Below are 25,486 nucleotides of genomic sequence, written 5' to 3' on the forward strand. Positions count from 1 at the left end.
CAGAGAATAGCAAGGAGAGATAAAAAGGTTTTCTTAAATGAGCAATGCAATGAAATAGAAGAAAATAATAGAATGGGAAAGATGAGATCTCTTCAAGAAAATTTGAGACATCAAGGGAACTTTCATGCAAAAACATAGGCACAATGAACAACAAAATTGCCAGGGTCTTAACAGAAGCAGAAAAGATTAAGAAGAGGTGACATGAATACTCAAAAGAACTATAAAACAAAGAACTTAACATCACTGAAAACCATGATGGTGTGCTTCCTGATCTAGAGTCAGAATGAAGTCAAGTAGGCCTTAGGAAGTATTACTAACAATAAGGCTAATGGAGGTGACAGAATTCCAACTGAACTATTTAAAATCCTAAAAGATGATGCTATTAAAGTGTTGCACTCAATGTGCCAACAAATTTGGAAAAAAAAAAACAACAACAAACTGCCACTGCATTTGAGAATTACCATAAGAGTAGTCTACTACTCTTGAAGAAGAAGAGGAACTAAAGACCAAATTGCCAACATTCCCTGGATTATGGAGAAAACAAAGAGTTCCACAAAAATATCTATTTCTATTTCATTGACTACTCTAAAGCTTTTGACTGTGTGGCTCACAAAAAATGTGGCACACCCTTAAAGATATGGGAGTACCAGATAATCTTACTTGTCTCAAGGCCAAAAAGCAAAATAAGAACCAAACATGGAGTAACTGATTGTTTTAAGATTGGAAAAGGAATAAAACAAAGCTATATATTGTCACCTTATTTATTTAATTTATATGCAAAGTACATCATGCAAAACACCAGGCTGGATGAATCAAAAGCTGGAAGAAAGAGAAATATCAACAATCTCAGATATGCAGATGATACCACTCTGCTGGCAGAAAGTGAAGGGGAATTAAGAATCATTTCACTGAGGGTGAAAGGGGAGAGTGAAAAAGCTGTGTTGAAGCTAAACATCAAAGAAACTAAGATTTTGGCAATTGGTCCCATCACTCTCTGCCAAACAGAGGGAGAAAGAATGGAAGCTGCATCAGATTTTGTATTCTTGGGCTCAAAGATCACTACAGATGGTGACTGCAGCCATGTATAGCAGCAAGCACCCCAGCATCCCCAGGGTAGTTGCCAACACAGGTTCTTAGATCAAACATATATTGTTTACCTAGTTCAGGGGAAAAAGGTCAGCACCCTGAACTTCAGAGTATACAGAGGTTACAAGCATAAGTTACAACAACATTTCAGCAGACAGGCTTCCAAACTGTCCAATACTATATACATACATACCTAATCCCAGTTACCAGAGAAGGAAGCATCAGCATCTGGGTTTTCAAAGCCGGGGGCTCTCAATGGCTGCACAGAGTTTCATCTGGTCAAATCACACAACATTTCTCAAAGTGAGCCCCAAAGCAAAGCCTCCTATCAGGGCTTATCTAGCCTTCTCCTGGCTCAGAGAATGTATCAACCCTCTTGACCCACTTCTCAATCACAAAGCACCAAGGCATGGGCATTCATGAAAAACAAGCCTCCCACCACAGGCTCCAAGTGCACTTGACCTAGGGGCAGGGAAAATCTTAAAAATTTCCATTCCTATAACACCATGAAATTTAAAAATGCTTGCTCCTTGGAGGGAAAGCCCGGAAAGGCAAATCTGGAGAGCATACTACAAAGCAGAGACATCACCTTGCCAACAAAGGTCTGTCTAGTCAAAGCTACTTTTCTCGTATGGCTGTGAGAGTGGGACTACAAGAAAAGCTGAGTGCTGCAGAATCAACCCCTTCGAATTATGGTACTAGAGCCCCATGTACAGTAAAGAGTTCTAAGTAGGCAATAATTAAAGAAATAAGTGCTGGCTATTTATTCAATGGAAGACCAGTTACTGAACCTGAAGCTTAAATACTTTCTCTACGTAATGAGAAGACAGAATTAACTGAAAAAGACCGTATTGTTGGGAAAGACTGAAGGCAAAAGGGAAAGCAGACAGTAGAGGATGAGATGGACACACAGTGTAACAGAAACAATGAACATGAAGTTGGACAGACTTTGAAAGGATGGAAAGCTCTGGAGTGCTATGGTCCATGGGGTCATGAAAAGTTAGATACAACTGAACAATAACAAAACTGATCTCATGATTCTGTTACTTTGTTTATAACAAGCATAAAATATGAGTATGTAGAAAAAAATTGATACTTAAAAATAAATGTTTATGTTAAGTTTATAACAGAGTTCCATTCACAAGAAATTAGATTATCATTCTCAAACTAAGCTGGAGAAACAATGCATTCATGAAAATAAAAGAGAATTTTTTTTCTGCTTTTTTTTTTGGAGGGCAATTGGGGTTAAGTGACTTGCCCAAAGTCACACGGCTATTAAGTGTGTCAAGTGTCTGAGGCCAGATTTGAACTCAGGTCCTCCTGACTCCAGGGCCGGTGCTCTATTCATTGCGCCACCTAGCCACCCCAAAGAGGAGAATTTTTAAAACAGAAATTACAAGTGTTAAAATCCTGAAAAGGATAAAGATAAGGTCTGGACCTATGATTCCATTATTATGGAGAACTCCAAAGTTAGTAATCTCCTTATATCAAGGAAAGTCATCACGTTTTCTGAAATTGAGAGTGCCTTAAACATTGGAAAGTGAGGTGTCTCGTGCAGGGTCATGTACAGCTACTATATGTCAAGAGACAAAACTCAAGTCTAGACCTTCCTGGATCTGAGTCTAACTCCTTACTGACTCCATCACACTGCTTCTTCAAATGTAGAAAAAAAATGGCATAGAAACAGAAGACATGACATTTCCCCCTCCCTTTTATTTTACCTGTAGTGTAAGCCTCTTAACTGCATTCCACACTATTCCAATAAACTCTTTCATTCTTTCCTCAGGACTTCTGCAGGTTTGAGTTGTGCTCATCATGGCTTTCACTGGTACTGACAGTGGTCGTGATTCTAAGGAAAAGAAAGAATTTTTATTTGTCTGAAATATGTTTTCTGGGCTCAGTGATATAGGCCGAATTTTTTTTTTCAAGATATCTTTCCTGGAAAGTATGAAATTCAGTATTTTATAACCTAAAATGGCTAATCTTGGCAAATGTTGGGTCTTAATTGACATCTGTAACATCTGGTACAATACAGAATTCAAACTAAATAATACCTAAATTCATTCAACATTGTCATGAAAAGCATTATTCCCATAAGTGAATTGTCCTAATTACTGAAACTTGCCCTTTTACATTTCAAGTATTCTTTTAGTTTAAACATGTCCTCCAGAAAATATCCTAAAATGTATCAATACATTCCCCTGCTTTATAAAACAGTATAATGGAACAGGAGGAATGGAAAGGGAAAAGAAAGGGAAAGAGAAAAGGAAAGGAGAGAGGAAAGAAGAGAGGGAAGGAGGGAAAGAGGAAAATATTTATTAAACACTCTGTGCTAAGGGGAGGAGGCATGGAGGGTGCTGGATACAAATACAAACAAAAAGATAATCCCAGCATTCAAGGAACTTACATTCTAATGGAGGAAAGACAACATAAAAAGGGAACTGAAAAGGAGGAAAGACACTTAAAAGTAATAATCTTTAAGGTATAACCTATTGATTCTTGGTCTCCAGCACATTGTAGATTTTTAGCTCATTTTCAAGAGCACATTCTGCACATGAATAGTCCTGACAGATTCCATAGTTATGAGGTAATGTATAGCGCTCAGCTATATAAGTTCCAAGAGGGGAATATTGGGAAAGATGACTCTTATGCCTTTTAAAGTATTCCTTTTCAAAAAACCCTGTACCTTTATTGCTTGGAAATTCTGGTCTAAGATTAAAAAAAAAAAAATCAGGGCCATTTTACATCCTGTGGCAACCAGAACCCACAGCAGTGACAATGGTGTGGAACTGGAGAGGCACATCCCCAATGGCCCATCACCACAGTTCCCTAAATGATCCCCAAACAGTTTGCTGTTAGAAGATACATGCTTGGGGGCAGCCAGGTGGAGCAGTGAATAACAGCACCAGCCCCAGAGTTGGGAGACCTGGGATCGGTTCCGGACTCAGATACTTAACAGCCACACAAAATAACTGGCTGTATAACTTTGAGCAAGTTACTTAACTCTAATTGCTTAAGGGAAGCCAGGTGGTGCAGTGAGTAAGAGCATGGGCCCCAGCGTCAGGAGACCTGAGATTGGTTCCGGCCTCAGATACTCGGCACCCACACAAAAATAACTGGCTGTGTAACCTTGAGCAAGTTACTTAACCCTGACTGCTTTAAAAAAAAAAAAAGATACAAGCTTGTGATGAGGCTGGAGGCAGAGGCATCATAGTGTCATGAAATGGAAAGAAAACTGGATTAAATCTGTATCTTGAGTCTAAGCTAAATTACTGCCTGGCTACATGTCCACAGGTAAAATACTTAACCTCCCAGACCCTTAGTTTCTCCATCAATAAAATGGAGATAAATGCCTCAAAGGATGGTTTAGAGGAAAAGTGCCAGGCCTAGAGTCAGGAAGACTCATATTTTTGAGTTAAAATATTACCTCAGACACTTATTTGCTATGTGACCCAGGCAAGTCTATTTGACCCTATTTGACTCAGTTTGCTCATCTGTAAAATGAGCTGGAGAAGGAAATGGCTAACCATTCCAGTATCTTTGCCAAGAAAACCTCAAATGGGTCATGAAGAGTCAGACACAACTAAAAACCAAATGAACAACAAAAATATTATAATTTTTTCTGTGATGACTCAGGTTCACCATCAGGGACATTAATGATTTTCCTGGAATAATTCAATTCAATCTAAATCATGAAGTATATATTGATAGAACTGCTAGGGACACAAAGAAAAAAAATAAAGCAGTATCTCTTTCAAGGATCTTATACTCAACTGGCATTAGACAATGGTGATTGATCTCATTGACAGTTTAAATATATAGGGTTGCTTCCACCTATAAATAACACTCAACATTGCTAGGCTTTCCAGGGTCTTGTATCTGCCTTTTAGGATTTTCTTAGCAAGACTGAACTAAATTAAAAAGAGATCAGGGGACATACATTTTGTTTTAGCATCAAAGCACCTTGACTTAAAGTAGGAAAAACCCAAACTAGCAAATTACAGTACAATAGTTCTTCTCTGTTTAAAGAAAAGGTAATTTTAACATTTTTTCAGCATTAATTTTAATGTTAATCTAGTTTATGGTAAATGAAAAACATTCTGAAATTAAGTCCAATTCTGTATTTCAAACTTAACAGCAATTTCATAGAAAGAGAAAAATTGAGAAGTGATCATAAGTTCTTCAACATATTAATTTTTCCAGTTTCTATAGAGTATGTTTCCTCTCTTCTGTGTCAGCTCAATTTCATCTGGCTCATAAGGCAAGTACAAAAAGGTGATCTGATTTACACTGAGAGGAGAGAAATGGAATATGTCCATAATGGATCCCTTAATCTTTAATTTTAGAATTTTTTTTAACACTTGAAAAATTTATCAAAGATTTTTACAACAGCCTAAGAATTCTTGGCTATATGATTGATGATGGCTATCTCTTACAATATGTCTTTTACCCTGACCACTAGATTTTCAATAAAAGCAAAGAAATCTGGTTCAGTGTTAATTTAACAAAAGAACAGTGATACACATAGTTAAGTGTTTTTGGATAGTTTCCTGATTCATAGTTAAGTGATTCTGGAACTACACCCACATTCATTATCATGCAAAGGAACCATGCGTATTGTGTGTATTATAGAGTCTGGTATAATACAATAATTCTCATACACAAATTAGAAGTCTTAAAAAGCCACGAGCTATATATAAAAGAGCCACATGTGGTATCACTGTAAAAGAATAACTATTCTTCTAAATTTGTGATTTAGCCAACAGAATTACAAAATCATCAAGGAAGAAAAATATTTTTTCCCACTTAGAAAGAAACAACTTTATAAATATTATTTCTTTTTAAACATGTCCAATTATTATTGGCAAAATGCCTGTGATAAGTTCTAACCTATTATTTTTTTAAACATGGCTCTTTCTTCTTATAGCTTTGGAGTAGATTTTGCTTTCAAATATTTTGTATTTTATAACATTTAATGAGAGACAAATGGCTGACATTAGAATGGTATTTCTGAAAAGAAATTATAACCAAGTCTACAAGAAGGCATTACATAGGCAGGCAAGTACTATGCAAAGGAACTCTTATAACTCTGCCAGTCTTCATCCATAACACTCATCTTATTCAAACTCAATACTATTCCTAAGCAATGACTTCCAGCTGTGTCTAAATGTCTGGTAGATTTATAATATTTTTAAGGACTGCAGTGCCATCATTTTAAAAACTACAGCAGTAAAGAAAACATCACATTCATTGACTCACAAGAGCTACACAAAGCTGCCATTTAAAAAAAAAGGTTTTTATTTATCTCTTTTGTGTTTATATTGCCTAGATTTCCCCTATAACCCACTCTTCCCCATCCTGAAAGCCATCTTTAAAAAAAAATTTAACAAAACTGATCAATATATAAAAAAACATAATAATGTCCATATTAATTGCCCCCTCCCCACACCTCTGCAAAGTTGGGCTAGCTAGCACAACAGATAGAGCACCAAACCTGGAGTCTTGAAGACTAATCTTCCTGAGTTCAAATCTGGCTTCAGACACTTTCTAGTTGGGTGACCCTGGGCAAGTCATTTAACCCTTCAATTTTAATGTTTCCATTTCCTCATCTGTAAAATGAGCTGGAGAAGGAAATGGCAAACCACTGCAGTATCTTTGCCAAGAAAACCAGAAACTACTGAAAAATATACAAAAACAATAAAAATTCTGCAGAGGCCCCACAACCCTCTCACAACTCTACACAAAAGTAGTAAATGTTTGTTTACTCATCAAAGGCAAGGAACTAAAGAATGGGGTGGAACTGGGGTAGGAGCTGTAACTAGAACTAAAAGAAAGAGGGCTAGAATCCAGCTGGGATCAGTTCTGACTCTACAGGAGCTACTTGGGGAAAGAGATGAGGCCTGATGAAAAGTAAACTCTCCAACACAGGAAAAGACTGAGATAATCTTGGGGTCCAAAGTCTCCATTTTTTTTTTTAAGCAATTGGAGTTAAGTAACTTGCTCAAGGTTACACTGCCAGGTGTTTCTGGGTGGGTGCTAAGTGTCTGAGCCTGGGATTCGATCTCCAGATCCATAGCGACACTGGAGCTGGTGCTCTTACTCGCTGTGCTACCTGGCCACCCCCAAAGTCTCCATTTTTAATGGCAGTATGGTTTCAAATGCATCCTATTATTTTTTTGTTTGTTTAAAGGTCCTTCAGGTGGTCAAGTGAGATGGAATTGAAACTTGTCTACTCTACCCAAATTTCACATTCTTCTTCCCTAATCTATCAGCTAGAAAATAACTTGCAGAAATGAAACCTTTTTCATGTTTCTCAGGATTAAATACATTACATCCACTGAAATGTAAATTCCTTGTGGCAGGAACTGTTTTTCCCCTTTCTTTATATCTCTGTATTTACATAGCACAGTATTTGGTAAAGAGCAAGTAAATGTTCCTCTGTTGATAAAATAACCCTATAGAAACAAATGCATTAATATCCACACAGATGATTCTTCCCCTTCGAATCTCTTCCCTATTGAATACCTATTTCAGATCTAAGGATACGCTCATTGAGAAGTAATCTTTCTTGATTAATTATTTCTGATAGAGCATAAAATTAATCCATGGTCTAAATCTAAATAGAGCAGATAATATAATTAATTAAGGTATCATTTTAGCACGACATTTCAATAAATATTTTACACCAGTACATTTTTTTTATTCAGGGTTGACCTGAAACCTGGTAGCAATTAAAGAAATAGTCAGTATGTCAACAAAAAGTAATTCTTGTTTTGAAAGTTCAGGTAATGATGTCAATGGTTAATTGGTATCAGCAAGCAGGTATAATCCTATGTCATCAAATCTTGTCAGCTGATTCCAAATTACTGATGTTCTTAAAGTTCAAAATCTCCTAAGTGTCAAGGACATTCATTGGTGTCAAAGGGTCAAGAACATTTGTTCAGCTGTCAATGAAATGGTTTGATAATAAGTGGAAATGTGTCTAAGATATGTTGAAGTTCTTTCTATCAGTTAACTTACAGCTTTCAGGGTAAAAACACTATCACCAAAGAAAGTCATGCTCTAGATTGGTTCAGCAATAGCAGCCGATCTATAATGTCAATTAAAAGAATTATTGCCATTAATAAGCTTGACATTCCATTTGATAAAAGATTTTTACAAAATTTTTTTTTTGCAATTTATTTATTTTGTTTTTGCCTTTTGGAGGACAATTGGAGTTAAGTGATTTACCCAAAGTCACACAACTAGTAAGTGTGTCTGAGGCCGAATTTGAACTCGGGTCCTCCTGACTCCAGGGCCTGTGATCTATTCACTGTACCACCTAGCTGCCCCAATCAGAGATTTTTAATCCCATGGAAAAGCACTGGACAAAAAAACCAGAAATTAATGACTTTATTTTACTCAATATGACATATGTTAGTTATGTCAAAAGTGTGCTTAGCAACACTCAAATGGTATAAAGAATTCATTTATGTATCTATTTTCAAAACATGTCATTTATGTTTTAAATATATTTTAAAATTCTGTGAAAAGAAGTATTTTTGTCAGAGAGCATAGTTTTAAGATGAGGTACAATTAGAAAACTACCAGGGATTGCCTATAACAGTTTTGTAGGGACTAATTATAAGTAGATAGCTGTTGGGAAGATAAGGCTTGAAGTAAGCTATATATTAACTTAAAATAATATTATTGATTTATTTTCCTTTTACATCAATGTCATTTCTAAATATACAACTTTCCTCACCCCATCCCAGGAAGGGGATTTTAACAAATTGCTTTTTAACAAGGGGATTTCTTTTAACAAATAATGAGAGAGGGAAAAAAGGCAGCTCAGCAAAACTAACCAACAAATCAACTGAGAGTGAGAGTAAATACACAGTTTTCCAGTTCTACTACTTCACTTCCACAAAGAAGATTGGCATCCTTTTCTGTCTTCCTTGGGCCCATGCCTACATTACATTACAATTAAGAAGAGCCCAGATTTGTTTTTGTTTTTAATTTCCATTTCCATTGCTGAAGTTTTCTTCAGGCTGTGCTTACTCTACCTTTGATCAGTTTTATGTCTTCTCAAATTTCTCAGATTTATTAATATTCATTGTTTCTTCACATACCATGGTTTGATTATACATAACATCTAATGTACTCTGCAGTTCTTTGATACTACCAAGAGTAATGTGATAAATATTTCAGTTATCTATGGAACCTATCTTTCAGTCTTCAGTTTCCTGGGTGTATATGCCTAGCAGTAGGATCTCTAGGTCACATTTTAATTATTTTCTTAACATAATTCCAAATTGCTTTACAGATGGCCTGACTAATTTATAGTTCTACCTACAATCTATCAATAATCCTGGCTTAGTTGTATGAGGAAAAGTGATGTTACAGAAAACAATTCCATAGTAAGAAAGTTTAAAATGTTATGAATACTTTATTAAAATTGTATTGGTATTTCACATCTTTCCATAAGATTTCATAGTACTAAATTAATGAATTATTGCAAAAGGATGTTGGTCATAACAAAGCTCATGCAACATATAATTCATAAAGAGAGGGGAATGATGAGGTACAGGCTCTGGGAGCCCCCTTGGGGGTCTCCTGGAGTCTTCCCACTTAAGGCACATGGCCCTTTCATTAGAGGTAGGCCCAAATCTCTTAGTCTAGCCCTTCATTATCCATCTACTTTCCACCCTTGACCAATCAAAATATCTGTACCCAAATCAACTGTTACACCCTAGAAATGGCCTAGCCCACCAAGGTCTCCAGGTAGCCTCCAGCAACTTCACTCATTTACTGGAGTCTGACCTCATTAACTGACCTTCCTAAATTCATTACTGGAGTCTGACCTCACTGACTCCTCCTGAAGACCCTCCCCAAACTCCTCCTCTAGACCACCCCTAGATTCCTCCCACAACCTTTCTGTATATCATACCCATCTTGCCTCCATGAAAAGGGAAAGGCCAAGAGAATGACCTAGTACAGACTTACTCTGTGTCAGATGATTCTGGCCCCCTTGCCTAATGCAAGCATCACAGAAACAGAGGTTCCTTAACAGTCTACGCATTATGGCGAACTTTTAACAAATTTTATTTTTCTTTGCCTGAGAGAAAACTTGAGTCGAATTCATTCAGCAGGACCTGGCATGTTGGTATTTTGGGGTCCTGAGCACCCCTAGCCTAAACCTCATCATTTTATGGTGACCCTCATCAGGGAGGAGTAGCTAAATGGATTGAACACTGTACCTGGAGTCAGGAAGACCTGAGTTCAAGTCCAGTTTCAGACACTTACTAGCTGTCATTTAAGGCAAGTCATTAAACCCTGTTTGCTTCAGTTTCCTCCTCTATAAAAGGAAAAAGAAATAGAAAATCACTCCAGTATCTTTGCCAAAGAAAACCCAAAATAGGGTCACGAAGGGTCAGACAGGACTCAAACAACTCAACAACAATAAAGGCAAATTTTACCAAAACTTTATCTCCCTCTGAATATAGCAGTCCTCTACACATAGGAGACATTCAACATTTACAAAATTGGACATTATGTTCCTGTAGGCACTTAATAAATACTTTTTGACTTATGGAGTACTGATGGGGTACAGGATCTGGGAACCCCCTTGAACTCTCCTTGAATCTTCCCACTTGATAAGGCATTTGTCTAAGGCCAAAATATCTGTTAACTCTTAACTTCCCACCCTTATCCTATCAAAATATACCCAAATCTGTTGCCCTTAAACTAGCCTAGCCCTCCATTGTCTATCATCTTCAGGTAGCCTTCAGCTATTCCCCACCCTTAATCCCATTCCTGGAGTCTGAACTCAGTCCTGGTCAAGTTCCTCAGATTCCTCCTCAAGACCCTCCCCAAGACCTTCTTCTAGACCATCCCTAGATTCCTCCCAAGGTCTTTCTATATATAAGATCCATTTTGCCTCTGTGACAGGTGCTAAGATTCAATCTAGCTCAGATTCAGTCTTTGTCAGTTCTGGCCTGTTTTCAACACAAGCCTTCACAAATACTTAGGTTCTACCCATTATGGTGAATCTTTAATAAACTTTGCTTTTCTTTGGCTGAGAGAAGGCTTGAGTCAAATTCATTTGGCAGGACCTAGTGAGTCAGTATTTTGAGGTCTTGAGCACCCCTGAACCCCAAAACTCAACAGTATAACAGTACATACACTACTTATGATGTGCCTCCATTAAAAGAGACACATATAATTTGAAAAAACAATTAAAAGTTAGTTTTATGCAAAATTAATTTTCCTTCAAAAACTAACTTATTTTAATAACTGACATACTTTAGAGGAGAAATATCCTAAATTTCTGCCTCTACATGAAGATCTAGTATTTCTTATCATAACCAAAACAAACCCTAAGAAAAGGATATTAAGATTCCAGGATGAAAAACTTCATTCTTTAATGAAAATAACTACATTTTACGGGCAATACACACACACACACACATATTTATATAAAAAGACTTATTGTTTTTATTGTGAGGATTTTTTTTCCATAATACTTTAAAAGGAGGCAGGGTCAAGTTGCAGAATTATGAAGCACTTAACATGTTTTAGGGAGAGATTCTTCTGAAGTACTTCCCAAAATAAAACATACAACTACAAACATTAAAGCAAAATTTCATAATTTTTTTTAAAAGCCTTAGTATTCTCTAGGGATTAAAAGAAATTATAAAACAACAAAAACTACAAAAGTTTGCATAAAAATTCCATACAAAGTGGAAGTTAACTTAAGATATAGAACTTGTCTTCCCTAATTGCATCAGAACCTGATTTTATGAATAAAAACCTATGAATTAGAAGGAACTTCAATTCAAATTCAGTTTCCTCCATTTTCTATTTGTCACTCAAGTCAAATCACCTCAATCAACTAATCAAGCATTTATTATTTGCTTATTCATTTATCATCTGCCTACAGAGTGTAATGCATTTTGCCAAAGTCTTAAGGATATGGAGATAAAATAGAAACAATCCAGGCCCTCAAAGAGCTTCCATTCTATTGGAGAGAAGAGTATAATATAAAAGAGTAAGGTTCCACCACATCTCTAATAATTAATGTAATCACAAAAAACCCCTCCTTCACCTCAACTGAATCAATCAATCATGAACATAGCAAGTGTTAAGAATTCCCCTACAGTCATATATGACAAGGAATTGTGAATCAAATGAACTCTGACCCCCTTTGAATGGATTAAGATTGGTTGCTTGTCCTTCCTCCTAGAAAAGGACTAAAGTGACATCACTATGCTACAGTCAAGTTTCAGTGTTTCTAACTGTTACTGGACAGACCAATACAAGCTCTGAATGCTCTACCACAGGTCAGAAACAAATACTTCATATGAACATCAAGGGTGGCTTCTCTAAATTTGCATATCCTGTGTTTCCTTTGAGCTGTTTCAATTCTTCTTTGCTCACAAAGCATAGAACCTGCTGTGATGTGGGCATGCCATGCTAAGTGGTCCTGTGCTAATGTCTCACATGTCACACAATCAATTACAAAGTTCCTAAGAGAGACTTTGAGAGTGTCCCCATATCACTTCCTCTGACCAACATGTGGACGCTTGCCTTATGCGAGTTCTCCATAAACTACTCTTTGTGGCAAGTGTACATTTTGCATTCAAGCAATGTGGGCAGCCCATTGGGGTTGTATTCTCTGAAGCAGTCTGAACTCTTGGTGGTTTAGTTCAAGAAGGACCTCGGTATCTGATACTTGTCCTGCCAGGTGAGATTCAGAATCTTCCTAAGACAATTCAAATGGAATTGTCAGTTTCAGTTTCCTGGCATGGCGCTGGTAGACTGTCTAGGTTTCATATGCATACAACAATGAAGTCAGCACAATGTCTCTGTAGACCTTCAGTTTGGTAGTCAGTCTAATACCTCTTCTCTCCCAAGATGAATTGGTCCTGACCCATCTCCAGTCATCTTTATGAATATCTGGCAACTGGACCCAGATGGCTCTGGAGGAGAAAGCACAGCCCTCCCTCACTCAAATCCAAGTCAACTGCAAGTCATGTCATCATTTCCCTGATGTTATGGTCCTCTTTGAGAACGAATGACAAACACAACAATCTTCTCTCCCATACTTTCCTTTGGAACCTCTCAAAGAGTGAACTAGCTCTGGCAATGCATGCATCAACCTCATTATCAATCTTTATACATCCCTGGAAAGTACACTACCAAAGTAAGCGAACTGATCCACAGCATTCAAAACTTCTACATTTGCTATAACAGATGGTTCCATGTACGGATGGTATAGTGGTGGCTGATGGAGCACTCCTGCTTTCTTGGTGTTAACTGTTAGGCCAAAATTAGCATAAGCAGCAGAGAGTTAATCCATGTTTTGTCGAATCTCAGCCTGAGAGGCTGCAAGAGTACACATTCATCTGCAAACAGAAAATCATGCACCAACACTCCCTCCACTTTGGTCCTGGCTTGTAGCCTTTTCAAGTTGAAGAATTTGCCATCAGTGTAGTAGCTGACTTTGATGCTGTGTTCATTGTCATTGAAAGCATTTGACAACATGGCTAATACACATGTAATGGAAAGCAAAGAAGTACTTAGTGCCTTGTTTCAGCTACTTAAATATTTAGAACCTTGTTTGAGCACCTTGTGATTTGAAGGTGGGAGGAACTTGCTGATGCAACAGGAAGGGGCAGAAGAGGGAGGAGAACCACCATATATAAGGAGGAGTACAGCTGGGACAGAGAAGAACTGAGAAGGGAAATGGTTGCAGAGGCCAGGCACTCTTTGTCTGTTCTGTTGTGTTTGTGACACTTTGTATAAAAGTCCTCCGACCCTTACTGGAAGCCCTGAAAGAGGATTTTCTTGTTGTCTGTTTACAGAAGTCCTGGAGGACGGTTTCAGAGGTCCTGGGACTATACTAATGATTTGTGTTGAGTTCTCAGACCTTGTTTGTGGGTCTGTGTTGATTTCACAGGCAGAGAGTAAATTGATGATGGTGCTGGCAATGTGTATCAGTGTTGTTTTGGCTCTGTTAAGCTTTGTCTTCCCAGAAACAGAAACAGCTAAGGACCTGAGGTGGAATGGACACTGTGAGCTTCATTATAGAATGGCAACTGGATGAGGAGCTGGACGAGGAGCTGAGAGCTGCCTGCCTAATTCAGGGAGTTGGACCCGTGGAAAAAGAACCATGGAATTTAGGAGCCAGCTTCAAGCCAAGATGAAAATACCTATCCTTGGGTACTTAGTGCTGACTGACAAGATCATGATTTACTGTGATCTAGGGGTGGGAGAACTTTATACTCTGTACCTTCTACCTCTTAAGGATGATTGGAAACTAATCTCCAACCAAGAAGAAAGAAGACTTTTTGACTGAGAGATTAATACAATGTGATCTAGAGGTGGGAAAACTTAAACCTTTGTACTTAGTGTCCCTTAAGGAGGATTGCTTCTTAAGGATGATTGGGTTAAGAACTGAATGATATCTTTTGTTTAAAACTATGTGGCCACTTTAAGTGAAAAATATGTGGCTACTTTAGTGATAAGTTGTTATGTTATAACATTGTGAATGCTATACTTTGGTTTCTGTGAATGTTTTTGCTTTAGTTTACTGCTGAATAGAGTTCACTATACTATTTGATCAGAACCTTAGAGCTATTCATAGCAACTCTCCTCTGGAAGGCTGCTCGTGCTTGGCTTTACAAAACATCATGCTAAAAAGCATGGAAGGAAGCACACACCCTTGTTTCACTCCATTGGTGAGGAAAGCAAGAAAGCATTGTCCATTATCCAGAACCCGGGCTAGCATGCTGTCATGAAATTGACATGATGATGAATTTCTCTAGGCAATGAAATTTTGACATAATTTTCTATAAGCCCTCAAGACTAAAGCATCAAAGTCCTTGGTCAGATGACTGGATTAAGAAAGGAGTTAATGGAATGAATGGATGGGTACTTACTATATGTCATACACTATGCTCCAATCGCTCCAGGGATACAAACAGAAAAAGGTAAAATAGTTCCTGCTCTCAAGGAGCTCACAGGCTACCTGGCATGAAGAGGACATAACAATACAGCTGTAGACTACAGGGAAAGGCCGAGAAGTCCTAAGGTTCCCAGAAGATGCAGATGTTAAGAAGTGAGGTGGGCACTGCTCCAGGATGTCAGAAGATGCAGATGTTAAGAAGTGAGGTGGGCACTGCTCCAGGATGTCACATAGTCCACAGAGATAAGCAAAGGGAGCAGGAAAGGGGAAGGAGGAGAGTTTTTCTGGAATGTAAGTAATTAGGAGGTGCTTTGTGAAAACACACCGGTAAGTCCACAGTGGGGGATTTCAATACACAGTCTTTTCTAATCACTTTTCAGGCTGGTCACACTCCTGTCTACTTCCTTAGACATGACTAAACATCTCAATACGCAGTTTGCCTTTACATGTTATGTACCCCATTAAGAACATAGACCCATTGAAAAAGGGTACTGTTTTGCTTCCTTGTATTTGTAATACCAGCACTTAGCACAGTGCCTGGCACACCATATGCACTTAATGAATGCCCCCTCTATCTGTCTCTGTATCTACTCATCTAAAAACACAGTGCCTAGAATCAGACACAATACTGCAGATGTTTTCTAATCATAGTATCAGTGGGACCAGGGTTATAGTGAGAAGAACATTTGATTTGGGATCAAGAACCAAATTATAAAGTCTTGCTCTGCTAAGTGCTAACCTTATGACTCTGATAAAGTCATACTTTCTCTAGTACTGGGCACAGGTTGGTAGAGATGATCCTTATGGTTACTTCCATGCTCTAAGGTTTCTAATTATTACCTTCCATTTTTTGGACACTAGGCTTAAATTGATGCAGCCTATGATCATGATACTTTTTCAAATTGTACTTTAACAAGGGTGACTCATAATGAAACTGATACTTTACTTTTTCTGTTAAATTTTTTTTACAGGATTTATTTATTTTTTTAAATGCTTTATTAACTTCTGATTTACATCATTTGTTTCCACCAGATTTTGAGTTACAAATTTTCTCCCCGTTTTCCCCCACCCGTCCCCCCAAAACAGCAGTCCCAGAGGATATCCCCACCTCCAATCTGCTCTCTCCCATATTTTCTCCCATACCCATTTCTACTTTTCCAGTGGATCTCTATGCCTCAGTGCCTGTGTATCTTATTTCTTAATTACATGTAAGATGGTATTAATAATAGTATATATATGTATGTATACATATATATATACACACACATATATATATTTGAATATTTGATTTTAAAACTTTCAATTCCAGATTCATTCCCTTCCCCCACTGCCACCCACCCCCACTGCGGAGACAAGCAGTTCAGTATAGGTTGTACATGTGCGGCTAATGCAAAACAAAAACATAGTAGATATATTGTAAAAGACTGACTATATTTCCCTCCCTCTTATCTCACCTCCCACTTGTTCTATTCTCTACTTTGATCCTGTCCCTTTTCAAAAGTGGGTGCTTCCAACTTCCCTCCCCCCCCGCCTGCCCTCCCTTCCATCATCCCCTCTCTCATCCACTCCCCCCCCCCCAATCTCCTGGAGGGTGAGATCCCTTATTTAGTGTGTATTTCCCTCCTTCCTCAAGCCAGATTCGATAAGAATAAGGTTGACCCATTCCCTTTTGCCTTCCTATTCTTCCCCTCCATTGTCACCATTTTCCCTTGCCTCTTCTGTATGAGATAGTTTAGTTTACCCCAATTTGTCTCTCCCCATTTCCTCTCATTATATTCCTCTCACCTCTTAATTTCACCTTTTAAGTATCATCCCTTCCTGTTAAATTGGTCCCGTGCCCTCTATCTATGTATACCTGTAAACGTATATATACACATTCACATATGTATTCATATGCCCGCATACCCTCATATAAAGACATATATGTATATTTCTAATCCCTTCAACTACTGAGAAAAGTTTCATAAGTTACAATTATTGTTTTTCCATGTAGGAGTGTTAATAGTTCAACTTTGATAAGTTCCTTATGATTTCTTTTCCCTGTTTACCTTCTCATGCTTCTCTTGCTTCTTGTATCTGAACGTCAAATTTTCTATTCAACTCTGGTTTTTTCAGCAAGAATGCTTGAAAGTCCTGTATTGCACTGAATGACCATATTTTCCCCTGAAACATGATACTCAGTTTTGCTGGGTAGGTGACTCTTGGTTTTAATCCCAGCTCCCTTGACCTCCGGAATATCACATTCCAAGCCCTTCGATCCCTCAGTGTAGAAGCTGCCAGATCCTGGGTTATCCTGATTGTGTTTCCACAATATTCAAATTGTTTCTTCCTGGCTGCTTGTAATATTCTCTCCTTAATCTGGGAATTCCAGAACCTGGATATAATATTCCTAGGAGTTTTCTTTTTGGGATCTTTTTCAGGAGGTGATCGGTGGATTCTTTCAACCTCTATTTTGCCCTCTGTACTAAAACATCAGGGCAGTTTTCTTTGAGAACTTCCTGGAGGATGCTTTCTAGGTTCTTACTTTGTCATGGCTTTCAGGTAGTACAATAATTTTTAAATTATCTCTCCTGGATCTATTTTCCAGGTCAGTGGTTTTTCCCATGAGATATTTCACATTGCCTTCTATTCTTTCATTTGTTTGGATCTGTTTAACAGCATCTTGATTTCTCATAAAGTCATTAGCTTCCATTTGCTGCAATCTAATTCTGAAGCAATGATTCTCCTCAGTGAGCTTTTGAGATTCTTTTTCCATCTGGCAAATTCAACTTTTTAAGGCATTCTTCTCCTCATTGCCTTTTTGAGCCTCCTTTGCCATTTGAGTCAGCCTGTTTTTTAAGGTATTATTTTCTTCAGTCAGGCTGTTGACTCTCATTTCGTAATTTTCTTGCATTGTTCTCATTTCTCTTCCCAATTTTTCCTCCACTTCTCTTATCTGCTTCTTAAGGTCCTCTATGGCCTGTAACCAGCTTGTATTTTCCTTTGAAGCTTTTGGTGCAGGAGTTCTGACTTCACTGTTTTCCTCCTGTTCCATGCCTTGCTCCTTCTTGTCCCCAAAATAGGAGTGTAATGTTGGAATCTTCTATCTGCTTTGTTTCCTTTGCCTGCTCATTTTGCCACTCAATTATTTGACTTTTGGGCTTTTTGCCACAGTAGGACTCTGCCACCAGACAGGGGAGCTTTCGTCCCAAACACTGGGGTTTTCTCAGCTGCTGGAAGTATTAGTTGGGTGCCCTCTCTGAGGTCTCCACACGCTCTGGCAAGCTGGACACACACCCCCAGACCTCCACCCTAGACTGCAATCCAGATCCAAGAAGGTTAAAGCAAGAGCGATTACCCCTCAGGCTGGTGCTTGGTCGCCCTACACTCTGCAGGCCAGGAGCTGAAGCTGCCATGTGGCACTGGCTCGCTGTGCTGGACATTCAGCAGCTTCTCGCCCTGGGGGTAAAAGCCACAAGCTCCCACTTACTGGGTCCCAAAGTCCAGACTGCACTGGTTTCTCACCTTGTCCTTCGCATCTATGTACTGATAAATCTGGAAATGGCCACAGCTGCTGCTGATCTGGAGTCCCTCTGGCTGGCGGCTGGTCAGGGCCGCCCTGGGGCTAAAGCCTCAGCGTGGTGCTGGGCTTGGCTCCCGGAGTGCTGCACTGGCCTATTCCTGCCGGCCCGCCAGGCTGTCCTCAGAGGGAGGTTAGCTTCTCTGTGTCATTTTGTGGGTTCTGCAGCTCCAAAGTTTGTTTAGAGTCCCCTTTTTACATGGATTGGGGAGGGTGGAAGCCGGAACTGCGGGAAGGTCCTGCTTCTACTCCGCCATCTTGACTCCAGCCCTCTGTTAAATTTTTTTACTCATCTTGAACTTAAAGACAAAAAAAATTTCCATATACACAACACAAAATGATTATTTAATATAAAATCATTTATTTCCACTTCACGCCATTTACTTTTCTAAATAAATTGTGTAATAAATAATACACATCGTTTTCAAAGCTACTCTGCTTTTCTGTGTTTCCTTTTTCCTTCTCTGATGTGCTTCTATTTTATTTCTATCTATCAGTTCCTTCTCTGGAGCTGGATAGCAGCTTCCTTCATAGATACTGATTTGAGTATTTAAAATATCCAAAATGATTTAGTCATTCAAAATTGTTCTTAGAAAAATACTGTGTACAACTTTCTCTTAGTTCTGCTCATTTCACTCTTTATTATTTCATGCAAATCTTTCCAAGTTTTGTTTTTTTTTTTTCTAAAATCAACCAGCTCACCATTTCTTATAGCAAAATAGTATTCCATCACAATCATATGCCACAATTTAACCATTCCAGAATTGCTGGCAATCCCCTCAATTTCTAGTTCTTTGATTTGTATTTTTGTAAATCTGACAAAGTTCTTTATACATTTGATATATAAGACATTTATCTGACAATCTCTCTACAAAAAATTTGCCCCAATTTTCTGCTTTTCTTCTAATCTTGGCTACATTGGTTTTATTTTTATTTTTGATTTAATGTAATAGAAATTATCCATGTTACACCTTACCATGTTCTCTATCTCTTGTTTATTCACAAATTATTCTCCTATCCATAAATCTCATAGGTAATAAGCTCCATGTTCTTTGAATTTTCTTTTGATATCTCCTTTTTTTATCTAGATCATATATCCATTTTGACCTTGGGCCACAAAGTGCCAGACACAGCTGAACAACAAAAAATTTTGAATAAACTAATTGCAAAAGTGGTTATCATACATCCATTGGGCAAGAACTTTCCTCTCAATTTCCACTGTGTAACCCCAAACACCTTAGTTTCTTCCAGTCAGTATTAAACAGTTTAACACTTACCAAATTTTCCTTAGGTGTGATAAAATCTAATTTGGGAGAGAAAAGCAAGATAGCAAGGGCTATGTCTTATGATTCTTTGTACTCTACACAGCACTCATTAAAATGTTAGACACAAACGGGGCACTGAATACAGAACTGTTGATAATCAAAGAATTCTGATACAGCCAATTTGAGAGGAGACCACAGAATATGACTTTATACTACAGTGCTACACAGTGTTATGATTTGATTTCTTGAACTGGAATTTGGATGGATGGGGGGAGGGGGAGAGAATAACATGTGTTTGAACAACTTAAAAAGAAACATTTACTTGGTAATGCTGCTATAAAAATACATCCTGGAATAGACAACATTTAAAGTTTTATGCTGCTTGCCAGAGTAGCTGCAATACTACTTGAGACTTTTAGCCATGATACATGCTATATTCAATGTTATCACTCTTGAGACTCTCTTGGGAAATAATGCCTTTTGGATCCTACAAGTCAGCGTGACATGGCATGTAAATTGCATCTCATGCCACGCCAACCAGGAAAATATATGTCATCACTATGTGACATTCAGAATTTCATCTGGAAACTATAATCTTGTTCTAACAGCTTTAAAAAAGTCTCCATACAAAACAGTTTGGTTAAATTCTTGCTGAATACTTGCCAGTTCCCGTAAAAGCTACAATAAGCTCATTTCCAGAGAAGTATTTTATTTTTCTAAAACCTACATTACAATTATAACATTAGTACACTTTTTCAAGGAGACTTAAGGTTATATGAATTCATGTTTTAAATTACATACAATGATACCTCAATCAATGAATGCTTAATTAATGAAATTCTTTTAAAATTAAGTTTACTGCATTAAAATAGAAATGAAGGATTCACAACCTTGAAAAAAACCAAACAGCAAAGTATTGCCATATAACTGGCATCTTAGTGGAAGAAACAAAGAATTTAAAGTCCAAAGACTTGGGCATTCTTTTTCCCTTTATATGGTGATGTTTTCCAACAATTGATGTGAAAAATATACTTGTCTTTAAATGTCCTATTTCAACAGGACAAGATCTGATTTCACTCTTATATTACCTCTTGGCTGAGTGGCTATGAAAGAATCTTAAATGGTATACCATTTTAACTAAAACTGGGATTCACTTCAGAGGCTGAGTAGCTCAACCTATACATGAACAATTTTCTTCACATTATATTGATAGGTCATCCTGCAGACTTTGACTAAAGACTTTAAAAAGGCTTCAACTAAACCAAGACCTACTACTTCTGCCCATTCTAATAGTGAATAGCTGCCCAGAGTCTCATCTGGTCAAATCAGACAACACTTCTCAAAGTGAGCCCCAAAACAAAATCTCACATCAGGGTATATATAGTCTTCTCCTGGCTCAGAGAATGTCACAACCATCTTGACCCACTGCCCAATCACACAGCACCAAGGTGTGGACGTTCCTGAAAAACAAGCCAACCTGCCACAGGCTCCATGTGAGCACATTCAGCCTGTTAAGGGGCATGGTTAATCAAGGAAGGTTCTTAGAGTCACGTAAGCCTATCAAAGGGCCGAGGGGCAGGGAAGATCTTAAATTACCTTTTCCATAACAGCCAAGCACATAAAAAATGCTTAATAGTATTTATTGACTGACTTCTCACACAAACAACATCTTCACCCAAGAAACCTTTTCCTTTAACTGATGAGTTCTTCCCTGCAACTACCATTTAATGAAGTTCCCTTCCAGCCATGCTTACTTCTAACCTGACTTAGCACCAACTCTCTGGTCTCCTTTTCTACCTTGCCCTCAATAATTAATTCCTTATCCTTTTTTCAGCTCCCTTTTACGTGATGTCTTTCTACATTATAAGTTCCTTGACAGTAATGCACTCTCCACTCTGGAAGCAGAGTTCTACCTTTAAAAAGAGCTAAAAAGCCAAATAATTGGCTGGGAAAATGAGCAAACAGCAGATAAAAACTCAGACTATAGAATCTTACTTTGGTGACAAGGAAGATCAAAACACGTAATCAGAAGACAACAAAGACAAAGTTCCAATATCCAAAGGTTCTAAGAAAAATATGAATTGTTCTCAGGCCATGGAAGAGATCAAAAAGGATTATGAAAATCAAGAAAGAGGAAAGATTTGGTAAAAAATGAAAGTGATGCAAGAAAATCATGAAAAACGAGTCAACAGCTTGCTAAAGTAGTATCAAAATAAAATAAAATTAAATTAAATTAAAAACACCTTAAAAATAGTCTAATCCAGAGAGGATTTGGGAAGACAGCGGAATAGGTCAGAAAACTCCAAGCTCTCAATTTTTTCCTCCACAAAAGAGCATCATATGGAGAACAAACTGTGGGTGGAGATAAATAAGAATAGGGGCACAACCAGGGTTTTCCTGGCACAGTTTGAGAAGATCGGAAGAAAAATTCCAGGACAAGGTTGGGTCCCCGATAAGAGTAAATACTTCCAGGATAGATTCCTTTTTAATAACATGTGGCAAGTCTGGGGTTAGTTGGCTTGAGAAGCTGCATTGGCCCCAGTGAACGGAACTTTTACCCCCTGACAGTGAGGGGAGTTATGTGTTTGAGCCTGGGAAGCTTGAAGGAACATCTGCAGATAAAGAACACGAGACCTAGCTGTACTGCAAAGAGCAAATTGGGGTGAGAAGGAACCAGCACACACTCAGTGAGTGCAGAAGCAGAGGGGCAGAAAGCCTCTGGCTGCAGGCACACTTACAAGAGGGTTGGAGGTTTGGCTTCGGTTCTAGGTTAGAGGGGAGAACTGAAGATCTTAGGCAAAAGGAACCATATCCCATTGCCTAGGACTAGAGGTGATTACAAAAATTAATCTATTACCACAAAAAGTGAACAAAGGAGAAAGAATTCAAATATAGAAACCTACTATGGGAATAGATATGACCAGGATTCATCTTCATAGGAGAATACTGAAGTAAAGAAATCCTCAAAGAGTAATGTCAAATGGACATTTGCAAAAAGAGAATTTACAGAAGATCTTAAAAAAGACTTAAAAAATCAAATGACAGAGACAGAGGAAAAACTTAAAAAAAAAAAAAAAGAATCCAAGAAAAACAAGAAGGTTATGAATGGAAAGTCAACCAATTAGAAAAGCAGCTCCAGAATCTTAAGGAAGAAAATTACCCTTGAAAATCAGAATTGGGCAAAGTGAAGTCAGCAAAATTATAAGGGGTCAAGAAATAATTAAACAAAATATGAATAATGATAAAATAGAAGAGAAAGTAAAACATAAGAAAAACAAAAGATGTGGAAAGCAGATCAAGAAGAGAAAATATAAAAGTAATCGAACTGAGAGTTATGATCAGAAAAAGTATCTTGATAGAATAATACAAGAAATAATTAAATTGTCCTGAAGCCTTAGAAGGGAGGTTGGAGGGGGGGAGGGAAAAAAAGAGGCAGAGGAAGTAGAAACAAAAAAAATCCAGAGATCACCACTTAAAAGAGATACTATGAGGAAAATTCAAAGAAATCATAGTCAAATTATGAACCCCCCAATTCTAGGATAAAATGTCAAAAGCGTCAAGATTAAAACAATTTAAAATATGATGGAGCCACATTTAAAATCACACAAGACCTAGCAGCAGAGACATTAAAGGGCCACAGGTATTAGAACACAATAAATAAAAGAGCAAAAGAACTAGGGCTCGAGGCGAAAATATCATGCCTTGCAACGTTGAGTATTATCCTGAATGAAAAAAAATGGACATTTGATGAACTCATAGACTTTCAAGACTTCATTTTTAAAAATTCTGAAACCTAATAGAAGATTCAACATACAAGAATCAAGAGAAATATACGGAACATACCAAAGACTTATTATAAGGGATTCATAAGGACAAAGTGTTTACCTTTTACGCATGTAAAATGTATGTCAAATATTCTTACTAATAACTGGGTAGGTCATAAGAAAAACTGGGGTAAATCTGTTTATAACATTAATTTTAAAAGTAAAAACATTTTGGAACAGCTAAAAACAGTAATTATTTTATATAAATGAAATGCAAGGGGAAGAATCAATACAGAGAAATCAGATGGGGAAGATAGTTCTGGTAAACTACTTTCATTGGGAATGGGTTTAAGATGGAACAATACATATATATTTAGAAGAATATAAAAGTCTTCTAAATTCAGATGAAATAAAATGGTAGGGGCATAGGGAGGAAGGAGAATACAAGCAAGGAAATTTAGTGGGGAGTGTGAGAAAAAAGGGGAAAGGGGGGGTATAGAAGCATGTTTAGATTTATGAGAATGGGAGTATAGTGGATGGATCCTTGGAAGGGGGGTAGGCAATAGGAGGGCAAGGTAGTGGGCAGAAATAAGGTAGTGGGTAGAGAAGGCAGGAGGGATAGGAAAATGAGATATGCACAAACATAAAAAACAAAGATCAGGAGTAGAATATGTTCAAGAAAGTATATGACTCTATATGTATGTATATGTATAGGTATATATTTATAGTTATAGAGAAACATATCTAAACTTTATTGTAGCATTCTGGGGGTGGAAGGAGAGGAAAAATATAAAATAAAGTACACAGTAAAAAACAAAAGAAAACTTACAAGGAAGCAAAGACATACAATTCTCAACAGAACGTGTATCATTTATCATACAGGTTTTCTTGAAATAAAAATACATTGTTAGATATTTTGAATTCTCTCTTATGTTCTGTTGTGCACATGACATTCTTTTTTCCTTTGTTTATAATGTGTTTTTGTTTCTTTTCTCTACTTTTGTGTTTTGGCTTTTGAATCTAAAATGAAACTTTTTTTAAAAAACAGACTAAACTAAATGCCAAAAGAGGTCCAAAAAGCCAATGAGAAGAGTGCCTTAAAAAGCAGAATTGGCCACATAGCAAAAGAGGTCCAAAAGCTCACTGAAGAAAATAATTCCTTAAAAATTAGAATGGAGGGGTGGCTAGGTGGCACAGTGAATAAAGCACCAGCCCCGAAGTCAGGAGTCGGACCCGACTTCGGTTCTGGCCTCAGACACTTAACACACACACACACACACACACACAAACTAGCCGTGTAAACTTGGGCAAGTTACTTAATCCCAACTGCCCTCCAAAAGGCAAAATAAAAAAAAAAAAATAGAATGGAACAAATGGAAGCTAATGACTCTATAAGAAATTATAAAACAAAATCAAAAGAATGAAAAACTAGAAAGACAATGTAAACTATCTCATTGGAAAAACAACTGACTTGGAAAACAGATCCAGACAATTTGAAAATTATTGGACGAAAGAATAAAATAGAAAGAGAAAGAACTCACCACCCCCTGAAAGAGATCCCAAAAGGAAAACTCCTATGAATATTGTAGCCAAATTCCAGAATACCCAGATCAAGGAGAAAATACTGGAAGCAGCCAGAAAGAAACAATTCAAGTATTGTGGAAATACAATCAGGATAACTCAAGATCTAGAAGCTTCTAAATTAAGGTACTGAAGGACTTGGAATATGATATTTTGGAGGCCAGAGGAGCTAAGATTAAAACCAAGAATGACCTATCCAGCAAAACTTGAGTATAATCCTTCAGGGAAAAACAAAATGGATATTCAATAAAACAGAGGACTTTTGAGCATTCTTGATGAAAAG

General features: G+C 37.6%; 1 protein-coding gene across 8 annotated transcripts in view; it reads right to left on the reverse strand.

Moving 5' to 3' along the window:
- VPS13B (vacuolar protein sorting 13 homolog B) overlaps positions 1-25,486 on the reverse strand; it is a 1,080,499-nt gene that overhangs the window by 606,366 nt on the left and 448,647 nt on the right. For all 8 annotated transcript variants that reach the window (XM_069081095.1, XM_069081089.1, XM_069081092.1 and 5 more), the window contains one exon: positions 2,808-2,935. In XM_069081095.1, coding sequence (XP_068937196.1) covers positions 2,808-2,935 — 128 coding nt within the window. The remainder of the gene's footprint in view (positions 1-2,807; positions 2,936-25,486) is intronic.

This window comes from Petaurus breviceps, unplaced genomic scaffold (genome assembly GCF_028583685.1).
Source record: "Petaurus breviceps papuanus isolate PSGF00001 unplaced genomic scaffold, PetGlider_PUasm1.0 98, whole genome shotgun sequence".
Lineage (NCBI taxonomy): Eukaryota > Metazoa > Chordata > Mammalia > Diprotodontia > Petauridae > Petaurus > Petaurus breviceps.